Source organism: Passer montanus, unplaced genomic scaffold (assembly GCF_014805655.1).
Source record: "Passer montanus isolate IOZ18808 unplaced genomic scaffold, ASM1480565v1 scaffold23, whole genome shotgun sequence".
In the NCBI taxonomy this organism is placed as follows: Eukaryota; Metazoa; Chordata; class Aves; order Passeriformes; family Passeridae; genus Passer; species Passer montanus.
This window is the reverse complement of record NW_024366926.1, coordinates 11,767,346-11,788,782: the sequence shown is the minus strand read 5'-3', so window position 1 is coordinate 11,788,782 and position 21,437 is coordinate 11,767,346. Positions and strand designations below refer to the sequence as shown.

The following is a 21,437-nucleotide window of genomic DNA, read 5'->3' as shown; positions in this document are numbered from 1 at the left end:
AGTCATGGTTACTCTTGCTTTCTGAGAGAACAGAATGGCCTCAGGCTGTCTAGGAGCTGCAAAAGTTGTTATTAATTTGTTGGGTTTTTTTCCAAAAGACTTCACAAATCCCAAAGTAAACAAGACAACTCACAGTGTTAAAACTGAACTCATATTTTGATAGTGTTTTGAAGTTTTGCTTTGTTGATGCTAGTTCAGGACATTGTAAATAGGTGAGAGAGAAGGGGCTGGAACCTATCCCTTTGCTTGTTTGGCTGCTGGTTTTGAGGTGTTGCCAGTGTCTTCTGTTTGCTGCCTTCAGTTCATGGCTTAATCTGTCTGCCTGTTCTTTCTTGATTGCTCTGGTTTAGCTGAACACAGGGGTGTGTTTCCTTTTCCTATTATTTCTAGGCAGAATACTTTGTGTAAGTTGCACCAAATGTGAAAAGCTTGAGTGCATTTTGAAGGTGGCTGTACTGTTTCTATGAAACTCTGCTCTTCTGACCATCCCCTCTTCTGCCCTCAGTACTTGACACTCCAGAGGAGCTCGAGAAGAAGCGGATCTGCCGCATCATCACCCGGGATTTCCCTCAGTACTTCGCAGTGGTGTCCCGCATCAAGCAGGACAGCAACCTCATCGGGCCCGAGGGAGGGGTGCTGAGCAGCACCGTGGTCCCACAGGTGCAGGCAGTCTTCCCAGAAGGGGCACTCACCAAGAGAATTCGCGTTGGCCTCCAGGTACAGTGAAGCATTCACAGAGTTTTGGTTTTATTTTTGGTCACAGATCACCTTTTCTGAATGGACAACCAGCACGTCCAGCTTGTCGTGTTGTGTGTTCTCTGCAACACTTCCAGTAAAAGTAGTAAAAGAAAAAAATCCATACAAAAGGCAAAACAAGTCATAAAGCATTGGGTTTTCCAGTTAATTCAGAGTCTTGTCTATTAACTGTCTGTATAACTTTGGGAAGAAATTTTGGTGATGATGCTGATATTAGTGTAGGTCATAGAATTTCCTAAATACTTCTTATGAAAGGCATCAGAGAAGTACAAAGTGCTGTAATAATTAAACATGCTACACTATTACTAAATGTACAGATTTTCAGTGTGAATGAACCAGTATAAAATTCACTTCCCACAGAGAGGGAAGTCTTTCTTCTGTCTCCATCCTGTCCTCCTGCTGCATGCATCCATGATTTACCTTGTTCAGGAAACTGTGGTTGTTTAAATCTCCTGGCACTAGCTGAGTAGCACTGTAAAACAGCCAGAGTTTGTTCTCAGGGGAAAAAAGCAACCAGGTTATCATTTGCAACTGGTTAAGTGAGTTTAAATTAATGCTGTAAAAATCTGATAAACAACAAGAAGGGAGATAGGAAGAAGAGGCAGGCATGGGAAAGTAAAAAAAGTGAGGTGTCCCCTTCTCATGGGCAATCAGTTCTTCTGTCTGCAGATTTTTATGGGAAATTGTGCTATTTGAAAAGTTGAGGGGTTTGTGGGCAATACACAGATCCAGTTCTTTACACATCATTAAACTGTTTTCAAGTAACTGCTCTGTTATTTCCCCTTGCTTTGGAAAGGCTCAACCTATGCACACTGAACTTACAAAGAAGATTTTGGGCAACAAGGCTACCTTCAGTCCCATAGTCACTCTGGAGCCCAGGAGAAGGAAATTCCACAAGCCCATCACGATGACGATTCCCGTGCCCAAGGCCTCCAGCGACGGGCTCATGAATGGCTACGGAGGTGACACGCCCACTCTGAGGTTACTATGCAGCATAACAGGTAGGATGCCAGTCCTGGGCTCTCCATGTGCTTCCTAAAACTGTCAGTCCCCGGGGGCTGGAAAGGCTGAACTGATTACACCCAGGGAAAGCTGCATGGGAACCTGACTGGGGCAAGAAACTGTGAAAATAAGCTGCTTTCCAAACAATTCCTTTATACCAGAAACAACAGTTGTTGTTTGCACTAACAAGAGATGTGTAATATAATCACAGACTTGGGGTTTGGTGGTTTTTTGCATTTTCCTTACAGTTTGTTTCTTGAGAACCAACATACCTCTGCCTGGCAGAGTAAGCGTGCTGCAGACTTACTGTTGCAGTATACTTAGGAGGAAAATACTGCAGTTAAACACTTGACTTGCCATATCTCCAAAGTGATTAGCATCTCCTTCAGTCTCCATTAAGACAGAAATGAGCTGCAAGTGTTTAATTTAATTAATTAACTTAATCCTGTGCTACAGGGCTCATCACTTAAAAAGCATTTGGGTACTCGGTATTATCAGGGTAAGCCCATCCAGTCCTACAAGCATCAGTGGGATACCGTAGACCCAAGGAGAAAGTATACCTGGGCTTATTACTTGTTTCACAGCAATTAAAAACTGTAAAGAATTTCTTAGCAGCAAAAAAGTTGCAGACTTGGTTTTGGTTTTATTTTTAAACCTCTATCATTTCAGGAGGAACCACCCCTGCCCAATGGGAAGACATCACTGGGACAACACCACTGACATTTGTTAATGAATGTGTCTCCTTCACAACAAACGTGTCTGCCAGGTACCTACACAACCAAACAGCACTTTTACAGGAATACTATCAGATACATGCCTTTGTTCCACAAATATTTCTGTTAAATGATTTTAGTTTGGAGAGTAGAATGAACAGAGGTATTGATTATTATTCAAATTTCCATGGAAACAGAAATCCCTTATTTGGGTACCTCACTATACATCTTGTAAGAGCTATTACTTCTGGAATATCCCAAACTGAGAAGTCAGGCAGAAACTGACTCCAGGTGTGCCAAACTGGGGTCTAGAAGCATCTCTTCCATACACCTGTTCTTGTGATGAGATTGAACTGCTCTCTTACTGAAAACAGATTTTCATTTAAAAAAAGAGTAATATATATGAATGCACGTATGTATTTTAGTTTGTGTCCATGATGCATATCACAGAAATGCCCAAAAATCTCCTCCTTTGTAACAGGAGATGCAGTCTGTGACCTGGAAAGTATTTCATCTAGGCTCTGTACTTCAGCAAACAGTTTAAAAAATCATGGATAACTTGCCCATGGAATTCAGTGCAAACATTCAGTATCTGGGGCAGATATTGCTGTTAATTAGGTTTGTTATTTATTGAAATAGTATTCAGTGTTGAAATGAGATCAGCTCTTGCAGTCCAGCGTCCAGATTAACATGAGGTGATATAAAGTATTAGTTTTTTATCCTTTCTCAGTTCAGAGCAGGCTGTTTTCCTGCTGCTGCTTTGCTGATGCACGTTTCTGTTTGGTGCAACTGAACATTGCACTGCAGCAGCAGTGGCCACGAGAGGGGGATCTTACAGCGCATTCATCTCAGTGCTGCTGCTGCAGAGGTCTGTGCAAAGGCAGGAATTAAAGGCTAATTCAAGAACCACTGTGGAAACAAGACACAGAGTTTGAGAGGTCCAAATCCCTAAAACTGTCAAGTCCCCAGCAGCAGGGGGACTGCATGTGATATCCAGAATGAGGGTGACACTTTATGGTCCTACAGTTCTTATTTGTAGTAAATCTTTCTTAATCCTGATGATGCCATGAAAATTGATTACTATTGTTAATGTTCTGTGATACAGGCAGGGGGTCCCATGGAGAGATTTTAATGGGTTCTGCCTCTTCTTTTTAATCTAAATGAATGTTAAACTACCTACTTTGTCCCAGAAATGATTTGAAATGCTGGTACAGTTTAAAAAGGGGATTTTTAATCTAATTTCTGACTTCTTGCTATTCACAGTAATTTTTTTACGTCTAATTAAGCATTGATGATGGACAACAGTTTTACCGTCCTGAAACCAATTCTGTCCAAGATGAGCTTGGGAAAGAGATATACTTGCCATGTGAATTACACTGAAGACTTGGAGGCACAGTGTTTGTTTCCCATTTCCTGAGCTGTAGCTTTTAAAAGACTTAATATCTGTTGGGGCTTCTTAGCCCCTGGTGGTTGACAGCAAATCATTGAGGCATCTGGTGGTTTCTCAGAGGATGTGGCCTCGCCAGTTGTAGTCCAGCCCAGCATAGTTCTCCCACGCAGGAAAAGGAAAGGATCAGTGTGCAGAGCCTTTCTGTAGCACACATGCCTTCCCTCTTGCAAAAGTCAGCAGCCTGGGGCTTTGAGCAGTATGTTTGTAAAGCATTCTTAAGATGAGCACAGCATGGGATTTGCTGTTCTTCAGCAGCAGATGAGTAAGTGCAGAGCAGCCACACTCCAAAGGTGTGCTTTGGGGTTATAATGCCATGTAATCCACCATGAGGAATAGCATCCCTATAGATCAGAGCAGCTTTTGAGCTGCCTCTGACCTCTCCTGACTTCCGCCTTCATCCGCCAGCTGGGAAACTTGAGCTTTCCACCCACACAGTGGATTTTATTGAAAAGAAATGGCATCAGCTCCAGAGAAACTCAAGTGGTAGCTGGGAAAGAAGGCAGGATGTGTTATTCCTTGGAAAATGCTTGGTGACTAAATTCACATAGGAATAATTTCTGATTTTGCATGCAGCTTTGCACAGTGAACAAAGTCATTTATGTTCACCTAAAGACCTCAGGCTTTGCTGTTGAATGGAAGGAATTGACTGCTATTTCCTTTAAGTTGAGTGGGAGACAAAACCCAAAAGTGATAATGATTTTTCTGCTCCTCTGACTTGTTATCTCCCATTGCTCTGGTTTCCTGGTAATGCTACCAGGATGGCAAAACACAGAATTTCCTTTCTTAAATCCTTCTCTGCTGATGGCACAACTCTTCATTTTCTTTTACAGGTTTTGGCTGATAGACTGTCGTCAGACACAAGAATCTGTTACTTTTGCTTCCCAAGTGTACAGAGAAATTATCTGTGTTCCCTACATGGCCAAATTTGTGGTGTTTGCCAAATCTCATGATCCCATTGAAGCACGGTTAAGATGTTTCTGCATGACAGATGACAAGGTGGATAAAACTCTAGAACAACAAGAAAACTTTGCTGAAGTTGCCAGAAGCAGAGACGTAGAGGTACTGTGCAAAACTTTCAGTTTTCTCTATTTTCTAGTGACTGCTTTTAAACTAGTATTTTCCACCTTCCCTCTGCCACAAGGACTGAAAAATAATATGTCTACAAGTACTGTCACGATGCAGTGTCAACAGCCATGATAAGATGGAAACTTGGACTTGTGTCAGGAGTAAGGAAAAAGTAGTGAGGAAACCCTCTTCCCAGAGGGAACTGAGAAGCTCAGCCCACAGGGCTAGAGGGAGAGGGTCAGAGCCAAAATCGATGGCTAAATCCTGGCTTCCAGCAACCCCAGAAATGCACATCGCTAGCCAGAAAGGCAGCTGACAGGGGTCACAGTTTGTCAGCACGTTCACATACCAAGAAGTTCAAGTAGCAGGTTTGATTAATATTCTGCTTTACGAAAATAAAAATACATTAAATCTGTTGCTGAGCAGGCAAAAGCTTTCCTATGTGGAATTCAGCAAACTGCCTGCTAAATGCAGTTTTTCTGGCTCTGTCAGCTTCCCTAGAAGGGATGACAAATTGAAGGTGCTTTAACTTACGTGGCACATTCTGCTTAGTTCTGTTTCTTTTCTGTGAGAATCCCACCTTTAAAAGAATTGTCCTTGCTGTTCTTGAGGCTCTGACAGGCACCTCTTGTGCAGATCAGCAAGATAAAATATGGGCTTATCAAACTGAATGACAAGGCTGAATTTTTGGAAAGTAAGGATGAGCCACAAGTGGATTTGCAGTTTGTATGGAACATTTCCCAAACTGCTGATCTGATACTCAAACATGTGGAGGGGCCATAACAGCAGCAATCTGAAGATACAAGTGGTGCCATTATAGAAAGATTTCAGAGGGGTATTTATCTGAGGCCTGTCTTTCAAAAGCTCTCAGGCCTCTACAGATCCAGCTGAAATAAACAGTAGGACTCAGTAGACCCACACTCTGAGTTCTGATGGTTGAAGAGAATATTTCTTTGACTGTGGTGATGAGGTTAGCAAAGTATGCTAAAATTGGAGTCAATGGAAAATCAAAATTAAAATTAGATTGAAGAGTTTGCCCGGATTTATGACACTGAGTAATGTACTGTTGTATTTAAAGTACTGCACTATTTTTACTAAATTAGCAATTTAGTCTCTTTGGAATTTAATACTCTGAAATGTTTCCACATATTTTAGGTCACTGTGCATAACAAATCTTGTAAATGCTGACAAGTCTTAACAATTCCAGAAACTGATTTGTACTGTTGCAGAGCTATCCTTAGGAAGCAATCCTTATCACCTCACAAGGATTAATTGACTGTTTCCTTTTTTCCTGTCCAACAGGTGTTAGAAGGAAAACCCATCTACGTTGACTGCTTTGGCAATCTGGTGCCACTCACAAAGAGTGGGCAGCATCATATATTCAGTTTCTTTGCCTTCAAGGAAAATAGACTTCCTCTGTTTGTTAAGGTAATGTTGCTGGCTCCTTTTTGGATATTTCAAGTTATCGCTTCACCATATTTTTTGTGAACGAAGGAAAGCCAAACTATTTAATTGATATAAATTCCCAACTGGAACCCAATTTTATCACTGTACTACTCCATTTAAAAAACTTTTTTTTATGAGTAGGAAAATTTGTAAAATAAAAGCCAAAGTAAAAACCTCTCAAATTAAGTAATTCCTCTCAAATTAAGTAATGCATTAACCCACTGTGGTCAGAAGGGCTGCTGTCACTGAGCCACCATCTCTTCCGAGAGGGAGATTAGAGAGCACTGGAAACCTCTTCCACAAACTTTTCCTTCTACCCGGAAATTCCCACTACAAAGGAGGAAACTGTTACCATTATATAAATAACACTCTTAGAGAAATGATTTATGAATGGAAACTTCCAGTAAGTGGAGAAAATCAACCCACTCGGTCATTGTGTTACCTTTGCTCTGTGCTGCTAGACAAATTTTAAACTTTCTCCCTCCTTACCAGCAATATTTTGTAAGCTTTTTTTAATTTACAACTTCATCTGTGCCACTGCCTTCCTTTGGCTTTGCAGATTTTCCCCCCTGCTGAATTTTTCACCAACAACATTCAATGTATATTGAATACACAAATCCATCCGTACATACATTTACAAACAACAGGGGGAAAAAGTGAAGACACATTATTTTTGCCTACGTGGACTTTTTCTCCCCATCTGGTTCCTCCTGCTGGAGAGTTTTTGAGAGACACAAGTAGGTCACACAGCAGAGCAGTGGGTTAAATGTGTGTGTTTTCACTGTGCCAGGTCCGAGATAGCACTCAAGAGCCCTGCGGACGATTATCATTCATGAAGGAGCCAAAATCTACCAGAGGCCTCGTTCATCAAGCCATATGTAATTTAAACATCACTTTACCCATTTACACAAAGGTACTGTGAAATTATACCAGCTGTAGGCATCAGCATTATCATACAAAGAGGAAATGAGGAGGAGGGCCAACAGGGTTAAAGATTTGTGGGCAGGGGTTTGAAAGAGGAAAAAATTCCACAAAAGGGCTTTTGGTGTCTTGAGTTTGGTGCTCCTAATGCCAGTGTTTGAAGACATCATCAGGTATTTTCTGAGGACTCAGAAGAGATGAGTGGGAGTGCCCTCAGAGAGTAAACACTTGTTTCCTTAGAAAGTGTCAGTTTATGTTTATTCTCTGGTCAGATTAGAAGCTGCATGTGTTTTAGAGATGTATTTGCCCAAAATGATGATCATTTTCTTCTTGGCATTTTTAGAAATCTTTATTATAGCGTTTTAGTATAATTTTAAAACAGAGCATCTCAACATTTTTGTGACTTTAAATAGTAATAGTTCTTGAATATTTTAAGTGTTTATATATGCTAATTTATGGGTGAAAAAGCATGTATATATTTAAAGTTTTGGTACAAATAAGGATCACTACATGTCTAACTTTTCAGTTTGTATTTTGCTCGGTTTTGTAGCCTTTTGTGTTTAAATTGACAGCTCAGTTTTGCTGCTTTTTCTCATAAGAAATCAACTGCAGAAATGTGCTGCATTTTCCTCTTTTCTGTTAAATGTTGTGGGAAGTTACTTTTTCCTACTCTCTTCTAAAAAAAAATTTGCCTTTTGCCTGCTCTGTTTCCCCCTTCTCTTTTTGCACGGCACTTTGGGACCAAAAGGAATCAGATTCAGATCCAGAACCAGAAGAGGTAATGTTGCTAAATCAGCATGTTCTTGCCTACACATGTTGCTCCAACACAACTAACAGACACAACTCAGAACTGATCCTTAGCTCTGTGCTACAAACACAGCGAATAGGGCCTTGCACAGACTCACTTTGGGAATAGACAGAGTTGAACTTCCCCTGTGTTAAAATGGCCAGTCTTCTCCATTTATAACATCCAGTATGCTGGATGCTACAGTTTACTGAGCTGGGTGATGGACATCCAGTACAGAACCAGTGTTAACCCAGAAGTAACAAGTGAAAGGTTTAGAATTTTCATCTTTAGCACTTACTAAATTGTATCAGCTCCCCCTGGAGCTCCCAGCCCTGCTCTGGCACTCAGGGATGTTACTTAAGCTCTGTCCCCTACACAAATGAGTAACATTAGAAAAGCGTCCTCACATTTTGATGATGTTCAGCTGTTGGAAACACTGTGAGAATAGCCAGCTCCCCAAAGATGGTGGGCATCTTCCCCATGCACTGCACAACAGATTCAGCAGGTCTGTGGCATGGCTTGCAGTTCTCTAGTATCATGACAAGAATGGTTACCACTCCTATGGCAAATAGGACCTTATTTTTGTGAAGGAAACTAAAGCACAAAAAGACAAGCTCATTGATTGCTATAAGCATTTTAAACTTTTTTTTGTTGACTTCATTAATTTATATGTTTAAAGTATTAATCTGTATGCTGACATAAATCTGGACTGATCTGGAAGAGCTGAAAATGAGGGAGGCTAGGACATGCCAGAGGTGCAGGGTAGGCAGTGTAGGGCAATGTGTGCATCAGAGGAATTCAGGCTATTATGGATCTGTTACACACACTGCTGGCTGTGAGATGTAATTATGTGAGCCTAAAGGATTGCCAGGCATGTATGAACATGCACGTGTGGCCAGGGATTTCCTTCTGTTCAGCATCAGCTCATGGAAAGGATTCCTAACATCTTGACTGAGGCAGCATATTGCATTTATCTCTATAAAGAATAGTTTGAACTATGTAAACCTTTTCAGCACTCACTAAAACCTTGGGGGCTTTACCATGCATGGTATCTTGTACCAGCAGTACTGCACAGCTGATTTGCATTCTTCACAGTTGTCCTACCCCTACCACAAATTTGTATAGGAAATTAAAGCTTTAATGCTACTTCTAAATTTGCATATTTTTCCATAGCCAAATTTAAACAACATGTGCTGGTGTGGGCAAATGCTAGCAGAACTGAAATAAACTTAAATTACAAAGCTACCTCAAAAATTTGCTTCTTGAATTTTCATGGCCTGAGTTTGTGTTTTGTTCAATTCTTTTTTGACAAGGACTGTGTTTTCTTTTGAATGACAGTAAAATTGTATGGGTTTTATGATCTGTACACAAATAACTCTGGAAAAAAAAAAAAGGGAGCCTGTGAGGGCCATCTCAGCTTCCATTTAAAGTATCAATAGCTATTAGTGGTATCCAGTCCCATGTCGTGCCTTGGGCAGTTCTGCCATCATTGGTGCACCTGCATTTCATCATCACTGAGCACAGAGGCAAAAATGCAGTTCATGCTCTCAGAATGGAGGTGTCCAAGGAAACACAATGCATGAAACCTCCTGGCTGCCTTCCAGATGGACCATATGCCTTCATGTAACCATACTGGACTATTTTGCTTTAGACAGGAGGAAATAAATTAAGAATAATGCAACCAAACACCTGGCAATGCAAAAGTTTAGGTCCTCTACACTTGCTAAGAGCATTTAAAGAAAATACACTGCAACATTCTGCATCTTCTGTTGACCATAACTGCCGTGAAGTAACAGCCATTGTCCTGGCATTAGAGACCCTAAATACGTTAAGCCATGCTTTTACTGTTATTTTAAATGCATTCTTGGTTCCATTTAAGTCCATGTGTCTCCATACAACTAGCATTTCACCTGTGGCTTCTGTACAGCAATGACATTTGAAGTTTTAAATCTCCTGCTTTTTTCCTCTTCCAGGTTGATATGACTTCAGAAAAAAGTAAGATTTTTTTTTCTTGAGAATGTTATAATGCAATTTGTATGAGAGATGTTAAGAGTAAAGATAAGCATGAAAGAAAGCTAAGTTTTAACTGCTATTGCTAATAACATCAATACTTTAAAAATGTAATAAAAACCAAGTTAATATCTCAGCAGCTATCCAATTCAATACAATTAACATGTAAATTAACAAGTAATACAGTTAAAAACCGTTCATCTAAGCCTTTACTTTCCTTTGACATCCCTAGTGAACCTGCTATTGCTATTTTGCTTTGTATGAATGCTCATCCCTCCATTTTTTTTGTTTTCTGCATTTGTTGACACACCTTCTTGCCTCATATTTGAGACAGATGACAGTATCACTTTTAATGAAAACCTAATGAGGACTCCAATCTATTTCGTTAATCTCATGGAATACAACCATGCCAAAAAGTGATACTGTCCGAAGGAATCAGCCTGTTTAACCCTCCCTCCCTTGCCCCACCCTTTACTGTGGTGAAATATGGCTGGAAATCTGGCCAGACAGCTTGGCACAGCACAAACACGCTCTGTACACGCACAATCAGGCTGTGACCATGAGAGACCACGGGCGAGGGGTTGGCAAACGTCTCCCTTATGGGAGGGGCAAATCAAATGAATCTGCACACAGAGGTGTCTCTAACGAGAGCTGCTTCCAAACGCAGCCATGTCTTGGATCTGTTCAGGAAAAGCAGGACATCTGCCTTGTCTCCAGTTTGGAGTGCGATGTCTCGCCTCCTCTGCAGTTAAAGTGCAATGTCTTGCATTGTCCTCCTGCTGCTTCCTCACTGCCTACTCTGCCAGGGCCCCAGAGAGCCCCAGTGAGTGTTCCTGCTCCAGCCACATACTGTCTGGATAGCACTTCCTATTTATTTCCCACTGGAGTTGCTTTGCTTCAGGCTGATTAACTCGATTATTGGCCAGTGGAAGAGCCATTTGATATTTATGAAAGTACATATTGCAAATTTACAAAATTACTGGCTGGCATTTCAGCATGCACCAGACAGTTCATTGTAAAGCAGCAGCACCAAAAGACCACATTTTCAGCACCACAATACCCTGCAGCAATCTGACTCTAATTAATGTACAGCACAAATATTTAGCATTCGTTACACTCAGGAGAACAGCATAGCAAAATGGATGTTTTTTACAAATAAAGGCAGCTAATTATGTGTTGCTTAAAGTCTCCTTATTTGCATTAGTTCTTTGACTTTCACTGGGGTGCTGAAATGTGCAGTTCCATGTGACATGCTACCTTTAAAGGGAAAATGTCCATCTGTGATTCCTAAGCATTGTGTTCTGTTTGTAACTTGCTTCAGTTCTCCAGTGTTTTGTTCTGTTCAATATCCATTTTCTGCTAGTCCTTGCTGAAATGAAATATTACCAGCAGGCAGTTATGGCATAATGGGAATTAGCTGCAGCCACCTTCCTGTATATTGATTGCCAGATTAGACAAATATTTCACCACAGTATGTTTACAGTATTTTCATGTACCTTTAATTTATATGAATAATTATTAGAGCTCCTGTTTTTAACCAAAGCTACATACCCAGCAGCATTTGCAACACCTTTGCTTTGCATGGAAATAACTTGCCTTACATGAATTGTACGTATGTGTCTAGTGTGACTGTCTGTGACTTTGGGTTGCCATACATTACATTTTTTAAAACTCTGAAATCACTTCTAAGTTGATTCACAGTTTTTTCTTATTATCTCTCCTTTTCTTCTCTGTCTTCTCTTTCCTCAGTCAGTTCATTAGTTGTCAATGAGGATGTTCCAAGGAAAGGACCATGCCTCTTAAAACAAAAGCCTGTTTGTTTCATTGTGTAGGTGTGAAATCCCCTTAGATGAAATGCCGGTTTGCAGCTGATTCAGATCTCTACATATTTGATCACATTTTAGATTACTGCAGAATTACTTTTTGCTTTTTATTTTGGTCATTAAGAAAAACAAAACTGCTAACCCAATGTTATTCTGACAGTTTGCTAACACTGGCTTTCTCTTAGAGGAAATCGACTTTCAATCAGTTCTAATGCTTTCCCCCTTTTTTCTTGTTTTTCTTTTTATTTGAACATTGATCTGTAACATCTGAACAATCTTGAGATGCCTCTCTTTGTGTAACTTCACTGTGTTTCTTCTGGTTTTGATTTGAAATTTTGTTGTTGTTGTTGTTTTGGGTTTTTTTAGTGGTGTCCTGGTTTGGTTTGTTCCAGCTTTGATACTGTATGTGTGGTTGTGCTCTAGAGATAAAGTGAAGCAAGTTATTTCCTGCCATTTTCCTCTTCAGTTGGTTTTTTTCCCATCCCCCGTTAGCTTTGCTTTGCTCTTGTACCCTCAGATATTGTGGATCCACCATTCCCGGCCCATTTTGTTGACCTTCCTACCACAACAGTCAAAGACTGTCATTCAGTCCTGATTACATTTTCCAATCTCTATTTTTGATTTCCATTTTACTTTCAATGTTTTTCATTCTCATCAAAGATGACGAGACAGAATCTACAGAAACATCTGTCCTGAAAAGCCATCTGGTTAACGAAGTCCCTGTACTAGCCAGTCCAGACCTGTTGTCTGAAGTTTCTGAGATGAAACAAGATCTGATCAAAATGACTGCCATCCTGACAAGTGACCCTTCTGATAAATCAGGCTCCATTAAGGTGAAAGATCTTGAAAAGTCCGCTGAAGAAGAGCCAGGAGAACCTTTTGAAATAGTTGAAAGAGTGAAAGAGGACTTAGAAAAAGTAAATGAAATTCTGAGAGGCGGATCCTACACCAGAGAAGAATGTGTTTTGCAGAAGTCCCTTTCCAGAGAAGAACCCTTAGAAGAAGAATGGATCATTGTCAGCGATGAAGAAATTGAAGAGGCCAGGAGAAATGCTCCATCAGAAGTCACAGAGCTGAGCCACGTAGAAGTCAGGGTAGACAAAGGGACAACAAAGAAAGGGGAGCCAGACGTGACAGGTGCAGAGGATTTAAAAACACACGTTTCTCTTCATGAGGGACAGCCACAGGCCTTACAAGAGGAGGTAGTAGAAGAGAAAATCAAAGCTGTAGCAGCAAGCAGGGATTCTGAAAAAAAAGGAAAAGATTCTCCAAAAACTGGGAAACCAAGCTCGCAGGAGCAACAGAAGGCAGCCACAGAAGTTAAAAAGCCCCTTAGGGCAAAACTGCGAGAAAAGCCAAAGCCAAAGGAAGGCAAGGTGCACAGCAGTGGAGAGAAACTGAAACTGCCTAAGCTCACTGCAGACGAGGCACCGGCTGGGGAGCCTGGCCTAAAGGTCACAGGTGCTCCAGAGCCTAAAGCTGTGTCCCCTGTTATCGAGGAAACTCCCATTGGGTCAATAAAAGATAAAGTGAAAGCTCTTCAGAAACGAGTAGAAGATGAGCAAAAAGTACGGTCAAAACTGCCCGTCAGAGTTCAGGCAAAAGAAGGCCCTGCCGAAAAGGCGCCTAAAAAACCAGTGCAAGTCAAAAAGCCGGTGGCACACAAAGTCCAGCCACCCGTCTCACCTTCTTCTAAGACAGAGAGACTGGAAGAGACCATGTCTGTTCGGGAACTAATGAAAGCCTTCCAGTCAGGGCAAGACCCGTCCAAGAATATTTCCGGACTCTTTGAACACAAATCTGTCAAGCAGAAGCAACAGGCCCCTGAGAAGGAAACTCCCCGCAAGAAAACAATTCCTTTGCAGAGTGAAACAAAGCGAGTGTCAAACCTCAAGACAGACAAACAGAAGGACAAACCAAGTGTGGTGTCAAAAGCAGAGAAAGAGCCACAATCAAAGAAAGGAAAAACTCAAACTTCCACTATCGAAACTGCCAAAAAAGCTAGTGGCAAAGACCAAGCAAAAGAGCAGAGCAGCAAAAAGCCAATCCAACCTCTCCCTCCAGTAATGGCTGCTGAAAGTGCCAAAGAAACGGCGGCTGGAAAGGGCAGGACTTCTGACGATCAGGGAGATCTTGACTTCCAGATCAGCCCTGACAGGAAAACCTCAACAGACTTTTCTGATGTCATTAAAGAAGAACTGGAGGATAACGACAAATACCAACAGTTCCGACACCTCTCAGTGACAGAGGAGGGAGAGGTTAACTTGGAGCAAGTACTGACCAGTCCTTTTGGTGCTGCTTTTCCCACAGAGTATGGGAAAGATGGATTCCTTCCTGCTCTTTCTCTGCAAAGCGCTGCCCTTGATGGGAGCTCAGAGAGCCTTAAACACGAAGGTGTGGCTGACTCTCCAGGCAGCCTACTTGACGGAACCCCTCAGATCAGCTCGGAGGAAAGTTACAAGCACGAGGGTCTGGCAGAGACTCCTGAAACGAGTCCAGAAAGCCTTTCATTCTCACCAAAGAAAACTGATGGGCAAATTGAAGATGCTAAAGGAGTGGCTCAATTACACACAACAGCAGAAACATGTTCAACGAAGGAACTCTCCTCAAAGGAAGATGAAAAAGGTATTACTGAGAGGCAGCTAGATGCTGTTACCGCGACTAGTGAGTCTCATTCTGACCATTTATCAGAAGAGCATGTACCTCCAGCCTCTGAAGAAGAGGCTGATAAACTTAAAGAAAGTAGCTCAGCTTCCATTGTGAAAGATACTAGCAGGGATAAAGAATCCAGAACCACTGCACATTTCACTAAGTCTTCTGAAACACATGACACTGCTTTAGAGAAAGAAAAAGATGTAGCCTGTGAACGCCGTCTTACAGTTAGAAGTCCCCAGAAATTGGAACTTTCACTTGCTAGCCATGATAGTGAAGGCTTTAGTCCAGTTGCAGATGACTCTTTGACTATAAGTCATAAAGACTCCCTGGAAGCAAGCCCAGTGCTAGAAGATAACTCATCACACAAAACACCCGACTCTTTGGAGCCCAGTCCTATGAAAGAGTCCCCCTGCCGCGATTCCCTTGAAAGCAGCCCCGTAGAACCAACAGTGAAGGCTTGTATTTTGGGGCAGGGTCCTCTTCCATCTGTTCATAGCAAAGCAGAAGCCTGTCCAGAGCTGGCATCGGTGCGTTCCAGGATTCTCCGTGACCCTGAGGGAAGTGCCGATGATGACAGTCTAGAGCAAACATCCCTCATGGAGAGTTCGGGGAAAAGCCCTATTTCCCCCGAAACTCCTAGTTCAGAAGAAATTAGCTATGAAATCACACCTAAAATGGCAGACATACCAAAGTCAGCCACCATCCCTGAAGTCAATGAAGAACCGGAGGACGATTCGGAAAGTGAACCAAAGAAGAGATTCACCCCTGAAGAAGAGATGTTTAAAATGGTGACCAAAATCAAAATGTTTGATGAATTGGAACAAGAAGCAAAACAGAAGAGAGATTGTAAAAGGAGTTGTAAGCAAGATGAATCTTCTGTGGTTGCCAATTCAGAAACCTCACGGGAGGCTGAAGCATCGGAGCCAACTACTGTAGTAGAAAAAGGCATACCCACGGTGGTGACACCTGCTGCTGAATCTAGAAAGAGTTCTTCCTCTTCTGAAAGTGAGCCAGAACTGACTCGGCTCAAAAAAGAAGCTGACTCAGGCCTCTTAATGGAGCCTGTGATCCGAGTGCAGCCACCCTCACCGTTACCATCTAGTATTGACTCCAGCTCTAGCCCTGACGAAGCAGGTTTCCAACCCATTGATTCCCAGCCATGCTCTGTCAGGATAGGTGAGGTTAAAGCACCAGGCAAAGGTGACAAAGAGGAGCTGCTTATCCTTGGGCGCAGCTGTAAGCCTTCCATGGGCACTTGTCCCTCCGATGGTTGTGCGTCAGCAGAAAGTGCAGAATCAAAATGTTGTGATGGTACAGGCGACTGTGAAATGGTCAGTCCCGATGCTCCGGTCACACGATCTGGATGTACTCCCTGTCACTCTGTTGGTGACAGTTCTCAAAAAGAGGTTCATGCTGAGTCTTCACTAACAATGGGGCAGTGTGATGCTACTGAAAAAGGTGTAAAACCCACGGCCCTGTTAACACGCAGTGATCTTACTTCCATGGGAGCTGTGTCAGAAGAAGCAGATGGTCTTTGTCATGGACACGGTACCACCGAGTACTCTGTCCCATGCGATGGCAAACTGGCCGAAGGTGATACCACTGACCAATCTGCTTTGGCAAGGGATTCAGAAAAAGCAGATACAGGCTGTGAGACATCTCACAGGGCTGCTCATGCTGAGGAGCCCTTACCAGAGTATTCGTCCCTAATCACTGACACAGGGGAGCTCGACAGCTGTGCAGCAGATGCCACTGATGGTAGTGCTCCATATATAGTGAGCCCTTATGAAAATGTGTCTTCTGGACATTTCTTCATTGACTCTGAAAGTGAGGTAGGATCTGGTAGAAGTCTGCTATCTAGGGAAACCTGTTCTATTGCAGAAGGGAAAGATCAGACTGGTGAAGCTTTACTTAGCAGAAACACGGACAATGAATATTGCTCTTCAGAGGAAGTGTACATGGAAATAGAGCCCAAACCAGAGGATGGATTTCAGACAATATCACAAGGGTCTCCGACCTCAGAATCAACAAAATTATCTGAATCTGCCCTTGAGGATATGAGAGATGAAACAGAAAAACTGGGGGGTCAGGTTGTCATCACAAGAACCGATGTGGATTCTGACATGTGGAGTGAAATACGTGAAGATGATGAAGCTTTTGAAGCTCGGGTGAAAGAAGAGGAACAGAAGATATTTGGGTTGATGGTAGACAGGCGATCCCAAGGCACAACCCCTGACACGACACCGGCCAGGACGCCCACCGAAGAAGGGACGCCACTCAGTGAACAAAATCCTTTTCTTTTTCAGGAAGGCAAGTTGTTTGAGATGACTAGAAGTGGAGCAATTGACATGACCAAAAGGAACTATCCAGATGAAAGCTTTCACTTCTTCCAAGTGGGGCAGGAGCCTCAGGAAGAAGTTTCTTTATGTGAAGAAGTGAAAGAAGCAGCAGAGGCAGAATCTTCAAAGCTGAAGGTGTCAGTGGACCCGTTTGCACCATCAGAGTCAGAGGAGTCAGATATACAAGAACAAGATGCATTGAAATATTCACCCCCATCACCTGAGTCTAGTGATAGATCTGAAGAAATGTGTGAAGGTGCCAGTGCAGGCACTGCAAAAACAGATCTTAAATCCAGAATTCCAATTAAAATGGGTATTTCAGCTTCTTCAAAATCACCAAAGAAAGAAATTGCTGCCTCTGAAGCTGAGCCCCTCTCCAGAATGGAGACTGACATGGTTGATAGCAGTCAGGTGCCTTGCCCCATCTCTCCCGAGCAGTGTGCGGTAGAAGATGAATTAGATTTTTCCAAAGTCACTCGATTGGTTAGTTCTGAACAGGGTGAGGAGTCCCCAGACTCTTCCCCAGAGGAACAGAGATCTGTGATTGAAATCCCCACTGCTCTAATGGAGAGTGTGCCTTCTTGTGAAAGCAAATCCAAAATCCCTGTAAGAACAGCTGCTGCTGCATCGCAATCCTCGCAACAATCGGAAAACGAGAGCCTTTCCCCGGATGACTTCCTGGACAGTTTGCAGTGTGAAGGAAAAGATGACCAAGCGAAACCAAAGTCTAAAATTCCCGTGAAAGCTGCTTTCCAAAAAGCTGAACCACAACACCCATACACGGACACGTCCGTCCGCAGGCCAGAATCACCCAAAGTGCTCGACGTGACGAGCGCAGTCCCTGCAAAGCCAGACGGCCGCAGTAAATCGGAATCTGACACCAGTAGTCCCGTGGACCCAAAACCCAAACGTTCCATCAAAGCTAGGAGTTATGCTGAGGCAGAGGCAGAGGCCAGGGAGAGGGAGAGTGAGATGAAGTTTGAGCTAGACTCAGATGAGGCAACAACAGCAAGATCGAAGGTATTTTCTTCACGGTTGCCAGTTAAAAGCAGAAGTGCTACAGGCTCCCGCAGTGCTTTTAGTCCCACAAAAGAAAGTAAGGACCATTTTTTTGATCTTTACAAAAACTCTATAGAGTTTTTTGAAGAAATTAGTGATGAAGCTTCTAAATTAGTGGAAAGACTCACGCAGTCAGAGAGAGAACAAGAATTAGTTTCAGATGATGAAAGCAGTAGTGCCCTAGAAGTTTCAGTTATTGAAAATGTGCCATCCAGTGACACTCAGCAGTCAGTTCCTGAAGACATCTTTGACATCAGACCCATTTGGGATGAGTCTGTAGAGACTCAGATTGAACGTATCCCTGACGAAAATGTCCATGACCGTGCTGAAGGTATTTGCCAACGACTGGGATTCCCTGTGCGACGCATGTCATGAATTAAACTCTTTTGTTCTTTGTTTTCTTTGGTGTGTGCGTGTGTGTGTGTGTTTGTGCACAGGTGTAATGTGTGTGGCATTTTCTTTTCAGCTTTTGGTGGTTAGTTGTGCTTTTTTTTTTCCCTTGTGAGCCGTATTTGATTTTTTTGTCTTGTGTCTGTGTTCTTGTCTGTGAAACGATCTCAAGATTGCAAACCATAAATGCTTATGGGAAGTGTTACCTTAATAAGCAAAAACACTTCTAGAAATATGTATGGTTTTGTCATTAAACTGATTGCTTAGGTCATGCACGTTTTGGCTTTTGACTTTCCCTGGCCCTATTACTAGCTATTAACTTCTACTAATAATGAAATGCTTGGACATCAGTTGAAAGCAAGACAGGCAAATTTAGAGACTTTTGAGTTGGTACACAATGAGATCTGCAGGAGTTTTAAATAATGATGCTTTTTATGTTCCTTTTTTTTGACAGTCTGTGTCTGAAGAAAACTCTGAGTCACCAGTAACTCTTGTAGTACACATTTTCTGGTGTGGGTTTTCCTCTTGCCTACTTGTGTGCTAATACTGAGTAGCCCTCATGGAAATCAGAGCCGGAATGACACGTGCATATCACGAACCCTAAGCAATTTCCTGATTCGGAGGTGTCGCAGTTCACGTGTGCATTCAGGGAAAATCAAAACTCAAAGTCCACCATCCTAAAATTAGCTCAGGGGATGGGAGGAGCTGTCAGTCTCACCATTAGTGAAGTGAATGAGGACTGACAAATGACTATCTGATTTTTCCTTGCCTTCACTGTCAGTATTTTGTCTCACTCCCTGTCCAAAGGGTCAAAGACACTAAAATTAACAGTATCTCAAATATAGACCATAATCTGACATGCTGTATGGACTGTTTGAACAAAACTTGCCTTACAACAGAAAGAACGTGATCAGAAGCACTGGTCCCAGTGAATTCTTCAACCCTGGCATTTACTAAGGAGGCATGGAAACTGTGGTTCTTGACTTAGTCAAAGTGTTCAACTGAACGTTACAATGAAGTTTTAGAGTAAAATGCCTGGCCAAAATAGGCATTGTAGGTGCTTCAGTCCTAGATTAGGTTTTCACATGAAAAACTGATTTCCAAATAGAAAAACTAGATAGTCCTGTGCTTTTCAAGAAACCAAGCTTTTTGGATTCATTTTGAACCTAGGGGTTTACAAGCCTCACTTGAGTTACACAGCCTGTCCATATTTAGACACAGCAGCTAGGAAAAAACAGCGCTTTCCCTTCTTGGGCTCTCTCCTATGGAAATGTTTTTAACTTGCAAAAGGCAACTTCCAGCTCTCTTTGACCTTTAGATCAACAGGATGATCAGGAAAGGACAGAGGAAAGACTGGCTCACATTGCAGATCATCTTGGATTCAGCTGGACAGGTAAAGTGCATGTTTTCTGCTACAGAGAGAAAGGAGGGGAATGGTCCTCACTCCTCTCATGTTTATTTTGGATGATTTTCTGATTATCTAAAGATGTTTTAGAAAAATATTTCAGAAGCTTATTTTGTTTGGGATACTAAGAGTCCTAAATGGGTTAACAAAGGAACCTGCTCTAAACAGTCGCTTTAATATGGTGGATTTAATAGACTTGAGGCAGCAAATGATAGTGGGGACAAGTGAAAGTAACATGGAACGAGATGGAAATGTTTTCTCAGGTTTTGGGGTTAAACTGTAATTCACGGACATTTACTTTTCTTTCTTTGAATGAAGTTAGACCAAGGGAGTAGTAGTAGGAGGAGAACTCTTTACAGAGATGGATTTCTTTTTCAGAGCTAGCAAGAGAACTGGACTTCACAGAGGAGCAAATTCACCAGATCCGAATTGAAAATCCCAATTCTCTTCAAGACCAGAGCCATGCACTCCTCAAATACTGGCTTGAAAGGGATGGGAAACATGCAACAGGTTTGTCTGCAGTTATTGTGTGTAACTGACTCCAATCTGCTAGCTGAGGTGACAAGGGTGTTGTAAGTACGAAGAAAATTTGGGGAAAATTTAGGCTACAGAAAGGATGAGCAGTGACCATGGATTTTACTCAGTGTTGTTTCTAGTCTTGTCTGTATAACACAGCAACTCAGCAAATTTGTTAAAAGGAAAAAAAAAAACCAGAGTGCTAGTTTTTACAGGCAGCCGTTTGGTTCTTTTAGATTTTACATAGCACTGCTTCTAAATATATGTATAATTTATATACAACATCAGTCAGTCTCCTATATATGCCCTTCCTATGGAGAAGGGAGGGAATGTGCTTGATTCTTAACTGAGCTGCACGTGTCCTTCCAATGGCACAGATACCAATCTGACGCAGTGTCTGACGAAAATCAACCGCATGGACATCGTTCACCTGATGGAGAGCAGCGGCATAGACCCCGTGCAGGGCCAGGGCACGCGCGCGTACGCGGACACCGAGCGGTCCTTGGCACTGGACCACAGTGAAGGTGAGCGGCTCCCGACCCAAGCTGCCCAGGGTGCCTCTCCAAGCATCGCTCTGCTCTGGAGTGTTGGCCCAGGCTCATCTGTCAGCTCGTGAGACAGAGCGCTGGAGTCCTGTTTTGAAAGCATGGACAATGTGAATGGATGCAAGCACGGCATCACAAGGGTCACGTTTCACCTGGTGGAAGAACTTTAGCTAATTCTTCAGAAGCAAACACTGTGGCCAGCAATGTTTGCCCAGTTTACCTTGGGGTTTGGTTTTTTGCTTATACAAGTGCTTTCATGAGAGTTCAGAAATTTGTACTAGAATTTGACCAAGATATTAAAAAGGGAAACTACTCTGTGCTTTTGCAGAAAACCCCTTTGGATTTGAGTATCCAGGATATTGTAATTCTGTTAGGATGCTATTGCATTTCTTAAGTTGGAAAGTTCAGTGGATTAGATCCAGTGGTTGCAAACTGAAAAAACACCACCAAATTATTTGGCATAAAATCCTCTTTTCCAGAAGTGACACTTTTGGGTGCCTAACTCTATATTGAAGCATATTAGACAGCTGTGAAGGTCCCAGTCTTGAAGAAAAT

General features: G+C 42.3%; 1 protein-coding gene across 41 annotated transcripts in view; it reads left to right on the top strand.

Annotated features, from left to right (window-relative positions):
• ANK2 (ankyrin 2) overlaps window positions 1–21,437 on the top strand; it is a 282,700-nt gene that overhangs the window by 245,254 nt on the left and 16,009 nt on the right. For 27 of the 41 annotated variants that reach the window (XM_039710589.1, XM_039710587.1, XM_039710585.1 and 24 more), the window contains 11 exons: window positions 506–717; window positions 1,553–1,757; window positions 2,428–2,524; window positions 4,752–4,980; window positions 6,289–6,414; window positions 7,223–7,345; window positions 8,102–8,131; window positions 10,114–10,135; window positions 19,735–19,809; window positions 20,200–20,331; window positions 20,715–20,861. In XM_039710589.1, coding sequence (XP_039566523.1) covers window positions 506–717; window positions 1,553–1,757; window positions 2,428–2,524; window positions 4,752–4,980; window positions 6,289–6,414; window positions 7,223–7,345; window positions 8,102–8,131; window positions 10,114–10,135; window positions 19,735–19,809; window positions 20,200–20,331; window positions 20,715–20,861 — 1,398 coding nt within the window. Of the gene's footprint in view, window positions 1–505; window positions 718–1,552; window positions 1,758–2,427; window positions 2,525–4,751; window positions 4,981–6,288; window positions 6,415–7,222; window positions 7,346–8,101; window positions 8,132–10,113; window positions 10,136–12,633; window positions 18,358–19,734; window positions 19,810–20,199; window positions 20,332–20,714; window positions 20,862–21,437 lie in introns of all 41 variants that reach the window. The other 14 variants (XM_039710549.1, XM_039710551.1, XM_039710555.1 and 11 more) reach the window with 4 other exon arrangements.